The following is a 10,217-nucleotide window of genomic DNA, read 5'->3' on the forward strand; positions in this document are numbered from 1 at the left end:
AATTATGGGTCCTTTCTATTGATTGACAACAGTTTTCTATAAATATGTTTGTATTGGCTAACCTTTATACAGCGAACGTTTCTTGTTTATAATGTGCAATGATCAAATGCAAGGACAGCATGTTATTGAAACCCTTTTTTCTGTGGGATTTAGTAGTTATCATACTTGGATATTGGAATAATAAATTAAGTATTTTAAATGAATCACATACAAACTCAATGTTTTTACAGTTTTCTAAGGGTTTCTTAATTTTATACTAGTTTCCATTACAAAACCTGTATAAAGGACTGTCAGATTAGTTGTAGTATGTAAATATAGCCTACTTGTTTTAGTTCATATAATTGAATGCGATTCACTCGCGGTTGTCAGTTTGTATAAGCACACATTGTGCAATGCAATATTAATCATGAATTTAAAAAATGCTTTTGAGCAGGTGTGAAACTTTTTAATTGGATCAAATTCAAAAAACTTTAACAGTCAAAATTAGATTTACAAAGATAGGTGAGTGCGTACGTGTGTGAGTATGTGAGTGTTTTGTGTATTACATTCTCAAAAATGTGAAAAAATATATGATTCCCCACCCAAAAAAAAAAAAAAAAAAAACATGACTCGTGGTACTCAAAAAAAAAATTCCAAGGTTGGCAGGTCTGTGACTGCAACATTGAGACAAAGCTTTTAGGTGATAACATTCACAATAGTATGCATCAATACAAAGTCTCTTTATGTCTCTATCTGTTTCCTTCAGTTTGTAACGAGGACTACCCATGTGAGGGAATGAGTCGACATGCCACCTTTGAAAATTTTGGCATGGCATTCCTCACCCTCTTTCAGGTGTCCACTGGAGACAACTGGAACGGCATCATGAAGGTACAGTACCGTGAGCATCACTTTGTTATAAAAAGAGGTGGGGACAGCTAGTAAAAAATCTATTTTTAAACTTTTATTTATTTAGTTTAGAGTCATATGATTTTTAAAATGTTTTTAAAAGTTGCTAAATATTATTATGATTTAAAACAGCTGTTTTCTTTTCTAATATATTTTAAAGTGTAATTTATTCCTGTGATGCAAAGCTGAATTTTCAGCATCATTACTCCAGTCTTCAGTGTCACATGATCCTTCAGAAATCTTTCTAATATGATGATTAGATGATTAGATGATTAAGAAACGTTTCTTATTATCAGTGTTGTATTGTTTAATATTATTGTGGAAACAATAATACTTTTTTTTCAGAATATAGAAATATTTTAGACGACTATTATAAATGTATTACATATTTAGACTATAAATGTGTTTACTGTCACTTTTGATCAATTTAATGTCATTGCCTTAAAAAAGTGTTAATTTCTTAAAAAAAAGAAAAAGAAAAAAAAATTATGTCCCCAAACTTTTGAACAGAAGTGTAGGTACACAGACTACCTGAAATTGCAAGTACCTAGCTCATTATTATTAAAGGTGCCATAGAACCCTTTTTCACATTTGTAATATAAGTCTAATATGTTCCCTGAATGCATCTGTGAAGTTTTTTTAATTCAATTTTTTAACTGCCTATTTTGGGGCATAATTAAAAATGTGCCGATTCTGTGCGTGTCCCCTTTAAATGCTTGCGCTCCCCGCCCCCAAGCTCGCGACTCTATAATACATTGCATAAAGAAAGTTCCCACAGCTAATATAACCCTCAAATGGATCTTTACAAAGTGTTCGTCATGCAGCATATCAGATCATGTGAGTAAAGTATTTATTTGGATGTTTACATTTGATTCTGAATGAGTTTGATAGTAGCCTATGCTGCGGCTAACGGGGCTACTGCTAACATTACACACTGTTGGAGAGATTTATAAAGAATGAAGTTGTGTTTATGAATTATACAGACTGCAAGTGTTTAATAATGAAAATACCAACATGGCTCTGGTCTCCGTGAATACAGTAATAAACGATGGTAACTTTAACCACATTTAACAGTACATTAGCAACATGCTAACGAAACATTTAGAAAGATAATTTACAAATATCACTAAAAATATCATGATATCATGGATCATGTCAGTTATTATTGCTCCATCTGCCATTTTTCGCTGTTGTCCTTGCTTGCTTACCTGCAGAATGTCTGATGATTCAGCTGTGCACATCCAGACGTTAATACTGCCTTGTGTAATGCCTTGAACATGAGCTGGCATATGCAAATATTGGGGGCGTACATATTAATGATCCTGACTGTTGCGTCACAGTCGGTGTTATGTTGAGATTCGCCTGTTCTTCTGAGGTCTTTTGCACAAATCAAATTTACATAAGAAGGAGGAAACAATGGAGTTTGAGACTCACTGTATGTCATTTCCATGTACTGAACTCTTATTATTTAACTATGCCAAGGTAAATTCAATTTTTAATTCTAGGGCACCTTTAAATAATGCATAAATCATATTAAATGATGACTAAACAGTCTATGTGATTAATTTATTTGAAGATGCGTTAAAAAAAAGTAAATTCAGTGTCTTTCCCCCTTAAAGTTGTCTTTAAGCAGTGATTTGAGTGAACATTCTTGCTGGCCGATTTAAGTATTCAAATGAGCTGACATATTTAATTTGATATCTTCATCCCTTCATCTGCCACTGTTGTTCCTGGGATTTTCTAGATTAGTGGATAAATGCAGTGATCAGCAGTTCAAAACCAAATATGATTTAGATTTGAATATAAGATGTTCAAGATCATAATAAATAGACCCTAGTTGCATTAGGTTTGTACTGTATCAGCAACAGGGATGCATTTCTTTGTATTTTGTTTCATGATTACATGATGGAAAAACAATTGCATGTAGAATAGACAAGAGAACACTGCTGTTGTCACTTTCTGGAACTGAAGAGAACGAGCACTTCTTATGCTGGATCTGCATTCATTATAACACACAAAACAAAGGCAAATCAAATGAGAACTTGCTTTTGTTAGGTACAACACTGTCATTTCATAAAGTGATGGGAACCAAATCAGCTCAGGAAAAAGGTGTGCTTAAAAGCTGTGCTTAAAAGTACCCATTTAAGTGCAGAGTACTCAACAGAAGAAGCTGACAGATTGCTTGCAGATGATATGACCAGACACTTCAGAGACACATTCACAAGCAAGACGCATATGTTGTATAATATCTAATGTCACCGCAGTAAAGAGGCCAGGATAGGTTGTTATGAAAAGTCCTTTGAGGAAGTGGCTTATAAATCTACAGCATTACAATCTGTTCAATTTTCCGCACTTTTCTTGATCCCTCCTTTTGGTTGGAACGTTTTCATTATAGCCTCTTTATCAGTGTTTTTCTCTCATGCTCTCTGTATCTTTCTCATTTCTAATACACTTGTCTTTGAGGAATGAGTTCTTATCGGCATGTGTAAAGAGAATCTGGCGCCTTTCATCTGCTCTCCCTCCAACCTGGCGTTTATATGATAGGTATATGATGGAGGAACTACCAGCTCAGCATATTCAGCTCGGTAGTAAACCGCACCTGAATAAATGAGAACACATCGATGCGTAACACCCCACACATACCAGAGTGTGCATTTGATGGAGGGTGTCAGGCTTCCCCCATTAGGCACACACACAATGAGTTTTATGGTTTCCTGGCAGCTAAAGCACCATAATCAGAGCTGTAAATTACAACCTGAGTTTCGACATACCTGCAGAGAAGCCACCGCAAGAGCCCTGCCTCTCAGTCACTGCAGCTTTTCGAAGAAAAAAAAAAAATAGGTAGAGTTTATGTTACATCAGAATAAATCAAAATTAAATTGGCAGTTTGGGATTTGTTCCTATTGTTCCTGTTGCTCATGATAATCAAACTGCAGATGATAAGAGGAGGAAGGGGAAGTCATTTGTCACACAAAGTACTGGTTATCAGCCATCTGTAGAAGTCGAGGCCATGGTAAATTTAAATTATTAAAAAAATATGCTTGTGATTTAAAAAGAGAGAGAGAGAGAGAGAGAGAGAGAAGATATAATGGCAAATTAATTTAATTGTCTTTTTTCCTTCATAAAATAAAATAAATCTCATTACAGTGCAACTATTGTAGTCCAACAAAAATAGTTCTAAAAGAAGTGGGATTGAGTATTGGAAATTTGTGTAGTGAGCGTGATTTGTCCAGTCAAATGAACATAACTAACTGTTGTAACACTCTCTTCACTCCTGTAGGACACTCTTCGAGAATGCCCGCCGGGCGAGTACGCCTGCAATCCGAGCCTGCAATTCATCTCTCCTCTGTACTTTGTGAGTTTTGTGCTCACGGCCCAGTTTGTTCTGATCAATGTCGTCGTGGCAGTGCTCATGAAACACCTGGACGACTCGAACAAAGAGGCCCAGGAGGAGGCAGAGATGGATGCAGAAATTGAGATGGAGCTGGCCCAGGGAGCACTCTGCTGCATCATTGGAGGGGGGACTGGAGGGGGGACCGGAGCTGAGAGGAGCAGTGGAGGGCATCAGGGGCCTGGTTCCAGCTCTGGAACAGCAACTGTTCTACCACCATCCCCAAACACACACACAGGGACCCACGAGCACAACAGCGCCAGGAAACTGTACTCACCAGCCCAGGTAGGACACTCACAGTGCTAGCAGGGAATGGATGGATGGATGGACTGATAAACAGATGATTGATGGAGGAATGTATTCATGAATATTATGATATGCTTGGATGGATGAATGAATAGATAAATAGATTGGGTCATGGAGCAAGGGATTGATGAATTAATGATTTGGGTGAAAGGAAGAATCCATAGATCGTCAATGTGATAATGGATGAATAATTAAATGATGGATGAATAAATGGATAGATTTTAGATGGGGGAATGTATTGATTAAGAAAAGGTTTGACTGAATGGATGTTCATAATGATGGATACTGGAGGTGTGATTGATGATTGGATTGACAAAGAGATTCATGCATGAATGTATATACTGAGTTGTTTTAAATCCCAGTTATGACATATATCACAAAATGGTTATAATTATGCTGTTAGTCAAATCCTAATATTGAATTTCAAAACATTTATAGGGGTCTACATTTCTACATATAACAATGAAAAAGTCTTACTGTCATGTTTGATCAATATAATGTATCCTTTTTTGAAAGAAATAATACTTTTATTCATCATTTGTAATAATAAGAACTATTTCTTGACAGGTTTTCAATGGGCCTTAAAGGAACACGCCACTATTTTTGAAAATAGGCTCATTTTCCAACTCCCCTAGAGTTAAACAGTTGAGTTTTACCGTTTTCGAATCCATTCAGCCGATCTCCGGGTCTGGCGGTACCACTTTTAGCATAGCTTAGCATAGTTCATTGAATCTGATTAGACTGTTAGCACCTCGCTCAAAAATGACCAAAGAGTTTTGATATTTTTCCTATTTAAAACTTGACTCTTCTGTAGTTATATCGTGTACTAAGACTGACGGAAAATGAAAAGTTGTGATTTTCTAGGCCGATATGGCTAGGAACTATACTCTCATTCCGGCGTAATAATCAAGGAACTTTGCTGTCGTACCATGAGTGCAGCAGTGTGTTATTTTGTTGCTAATACAACTCATTGTGTTTCTCCCTAGACATTTACATTTAGAAAACATATGGCTATACTACATATTTAGTCTTAAAAAAATGTCTTAAAGTCTTAAATTTACCTTCATAAAAACTGTAGAAACCCTGCTTGAGCAGCAAATCATCATATTAGAATGATTTCAGAAGGATCATGTGACACTGAAGTCTGGAGTAATGATGCTGAAAATTCAGCTTTTCATCACATGAAGAAATTGCATTTTAAAATATATTAAAATAGAAAACAATTAATTTAAATCGTAATAATATTTCACAATATTAATGATTTATTTTTCATCAAATAAATGCAGCCTTGGTGAGCAGAGAATACACTTTACAAACTTTTAGATGGTTGTGTATGTTCAAAAGACCTGGATAAATTTGCTTAGACAAAATTTAAATTGCCATGTTGGAAATATATTCTTACATATTCTATATTCTTATAGCAAAAGAGGCATAATGAGGGTGAAGGAAAAGTCACAGAATGAGAGGTTTTCATTATAGATCCTCGGGACTCGCCCCAGCTTGGGTCCTGTCGCCATGGCAACACATTATGTCAGTCTGCAAAGGTCTCTTAGATATGTAAACACTAAATTACTAAACTACAATTAATCACATTTTGTCATTAAGTTAAGGATCAAATATGATTAACTGCTTAATTAAATCTATCAGTACAAACCAGGAAAGAAAAGTTCCTCACGTGCATGCATGACTGAACTACTAAAAAGAGAATACTGACAAATGTTGTGGTGCACTCGCACAGACACACATACACACACACACACATGATGACTCACTGTCAGGCAGCTATTGTGGAGCTATAATTGTCTTTACCTGTCCATTTTTAGCTTCTGCAGCAGATTATGTAACTGCCGAGAGAAGAGGAGAAGAGAGGAGGAGGACAGAGTGAGAAAGGAATGGAATCCTAATTGAAGGGTTGAATTTTATTGCGATGTTAAGCACATGGATTCAATAGTGAAGCTGGGCTTGTTTATCCACCTAAATTGTAAACGTTTTTTACATGCTCATGCAGTTAGGTGTCTATGGGTAGTATAGATTGGAACATTTGAACTTTACACCCAGAAAAGAAAAGGAGAGTTCAGACTGTAACTGTTGCAGCAGTAATTCTACTTTCTACGAATAGGGCAGTGATTCCCAAACTTTTTCTGATGGACCCCCCTTTTGTAGAGAAAAATATTATGCCCCAACCCACACACATACACGTTTGTTTTTGTGAATTGTGGGGACATTCCTTAGGCGTAATGGTTTTTATACTGTACAAACCTTATTTTCTATTGCCCTACACCAACCCTACACCTAAACCTACCCATCACAGGAAACTGTGTACATTTTTACTTACTCAAAAAAAACTCATTCTGTATGATTTATAAGCCTTTTGAAAAATGGGGACATGGAGTAATGTCCTCGTAAGTCACCATCTCTTTGTAATACCTATGTCATACCCATGTCATTATACAAATTTGTGTCCTGATGTCACAAAAATACGTACACACACACCTTGCCAAATTTAATGGACTTCTGTTTGTGTTCGTGATGTAGATTTTTATTTTTATTTTTAAAGTCTCCTATGCTCACCAAGGCTGCGTTTATTTAGTAAAAACAATAACTTGTTTCTATTTGAATGTTTTAACATATAATTCAGTGTCACATGATCCTTCAGAAATCATTCTAATATGCTGGTTTGCTGCTCAAGAAATATTTCTGATTATTATCAGTGTTGAAAACAGTTGTGCTGCTTCATATTTTTGAGGAAACTATTTTTTCAGGATTCTTTGATGAATATACATACACCCAAAAAGGTCACCCAGACATGACCTTGATTGCAAAATTATATATGATTTGAAATACTTTGATTAATATAGTACTACTTAGCTAGCCTACTTGGCATCTTAACTTGTCCGGCTTCATTACCCACCTTTGTACTGGTAAATCCGAGGGCGAGATATGCCTCGTCATATTTCCTTGTCTTTTCATCGCACCGGATGTGCCGCAACAGGTGATGTCTACTGGACACGACAAAACAAACGTTGCAAATCCTTTTGTCCATTGTGTCAGATCACTGGAGTTTGTCAGAAATAGAATTGGGCATAAGTTTATCAGTTTGTCTGGGATTTGTCGTGTTGGGTCACACCGCATCCAGTAACAACATCACTGATTGAACATCACTGAGTTCTATTTGATTTTGCCAATGTTTTGGTATTTTTGAATTTTCCATATATTCATCATCTGCTTTGTGTTTACCTGGCACTGGCAGTCCTTTCACAAACCTGTCTTTGCTTAGTGCAGAGCCATGCATCATTCATTTATATTTTTCTATGGCTCCCTACAATGCTCAATCCCGATTCTTCAATCGTGCCATCTAGTGGTCTGTTATTGCATGACGACAACAACTGCTACAACTGATAACTGAGCGCTCAAGGAGGTACAGAGCAACATTTGGAGATATGTCAAATTAATATTTTTTGTTCAAGTATTTATTTGTCTGGCAAGTAGCCACATAATTTGGACTTCCTCCAAATTAACTCCACCTTCTTGGGGTGGAGTCTCCATTCCCCGGGCCTCAGCCCCCGCCTCAACAGGATGTTGAATAAACATTGACATCTTCTTGACATTGAGTCTCATCCCCAAGCATCTTTGATGGCGAAGAACGACATCTCCTCTGACTTGGCAAGAAAGAGCCAATCGTCAATATATTGGAGTATATGAATGCCCTGAAGCCTCAGTGGAACTAAAGCAGCATCCATACACTTTGTGAAGGTGCAAGGGGAGAGGGCTAGGCCAAATGGAAGAACCCGATATTGGTCCGCTTTTCCCCTCAAAAATGAACCTCAGGAACTTCCTGTGTTGAGAAAGGATGGATATGTTGAATTATGTGTCGTGATAAACCAATCCTTGGATCTGAATAGACTCATGATGATAGGTATAGTTAACATCTTGAACCTGAATCTCTTCAGAGAACAATACCCTGAGATCTATGATAGGACGCAACCCCCCATCCTTTGTGGGAACTATGAAGTACTGGCTGTAGAACCCGGCCTCCCTCTTGTGAAGAGGAACACACTCTATGGCCTCTTTCACTAAAAGGGATTCAACCCTGCTCAGGGTTGACAGTAGTGTAGACCACTGAATTGAATTCTCTACCCCCTCAAATTCGGCGCAGAGTAGTCATTTTGAAAAATAATGCTGCCCTCAATTGTTAATCTGGAGTCTTTCAAACTTAAAATAAAACTGCACATTGTAATTTATGTAAGTTAAGTCTATTTATTACCAAGCCATTTGTCAGTAACACAGTCAAAATGGAGGAAAATGTGAATAACTGCGCTGCAGGTCAATTTAAGGTGTGCCCCTAAATGTTCTGCTTGTGCTCCTAAAATTTTCAGTAAGGGGCTACAGTGTTCCTAGTAAAAAAAAATTAGTCTGGAGCCCTGAAATGCTGCTGACTGTCGTTTTGCCTCATGAATCCTATCGACAACAGTATTTACAGCATCGCCAAAGAGGTCAGAAGGCGAAAGCGGGGCATCGATGAGGAAAGCCCTGTCCTTCTCACCAATGCCCAACAAGTTTAGCCACAAATGTCTCTCCATAGCCACTAATGCTGCCATGGAATGGCCGATGGCATGAGCCATCCTAGAGAGACAGGTCTGCAGCTCGACGTAACTCTTTGATATCATCAAGCCCGACCTTTAGTAGGTCGGCCTGGTATGCCTGCATGATGCCCATCATGTGCAGGCATGCACCAGCCTGACCCGCTGCCATATATGCCTTGCCCACCTTGCCGCAGATGTTGTGCGACAGGGTTTGGTGGGCTGCGTCAGAGTCTTAAGGGGTGGTCACTTGGCCACTTGGCCAATGTCTTGGACAAGGAAACGCACATAGTTTAAATTGCCTCTGACTCACCATTATTTGTATATAAGTGAATGCTTTGCACAGAGGACAAACAACACCAAATAAGACAGACAAGAGCAACACAGAACACTTGCTGAGGAGCACAAGCTGACACTGTTGTGTGCTGGCGTCCCTTTGTAGCTTCCATGTTCAATATCACATGTGACGTGATGCAACACCAATCGAGATTGGACTAGTTCCACACGTGCTTTAGACGCTATCACACTGGAGGCGCTCCCCAAAGTGTTGTCTTCAACGCAGCACGAGTTCCCTCAAAAGGGAACCAAGGGCTTATAAACACAGGGAGTAATTAAGTAATCAGGGGAAAACAGAACAGGTGTGGAACTAATTGCAAACCATGACAACAGATGAACGAACTAGAAGTAAAGCAAAATGGAGACAATGAAAACTAAACAAGGCATGCACGTAACAATATCATGTATGTACTGTATATCGTGCACATTTATTTTTCATATAGCATCTAGCAAGTAAAGAGTTCAGCAAAATATTTGTTTAATAGTATTGATAAAGTTATTTCTGATTAAAAAATCTTATCTTTTTTTTTTTTTTTTTTTACAACTTTGATTACAGGTTTGAAGGTTGAGCTTAATGATTGCAGGCAACATAATTTAGAAAATTAAATGAAAATATTTAATACCACTATTTTACTTATTTCTACTGAAAATGTATTTCTCGACAATTTTTAAGGAATGCAACATTTTTGTATCATTGTGTTTAAAGCTATTTGTCAGTT

At 37.4% G+C, this 10,217-nt stretch overlaps 1 protein-coding gene across 5 annotated transcripts in view; it reads left to right on the plus strand.

The window, feature by feature from the left end:
* The window catches only part of cacna1ia (calcium voltage-gated channel subunit alpha1 Ia), a 167,993-nt gene that overhangs the window by 142,627 nt on the left and 15,149 nt on the right, over nt 1–10,217 (plus strand). For all 5 annotated transcript variants that reach the window (XM_048203435.1, XM_048203450.1, XM_048203445.1 and 2 more), the window contains 2 exons: nt 746–867; nt 4,166–4,561. In XM_048203435.1, coding sequence (XP_048059392.1) covers nt 746–867; nt 4,166–4,561 — 518 coding nt within the window. The remainder of the gene's footprint in view (nt 1–745; nt 868–4,165; nt 4,562–10,217) is intronic.

The sequence above is a fragment of the Megalobrama amblycephala genome, linkage group LG1 (assembly GCF_018812025.1).
Source record: "Megalobrama amblycephala isolate DHTTF-2021 linkage group LG1, ASM1881202v1, whole genome shotgun sequence".
NCBI classification, from domain to species: Eukaryota; Metazoa; Chordata; class Actinopteri; order Cypriniformes; family Xenocyprididae; genus Megalobrama; species Megalobrama amblycephala.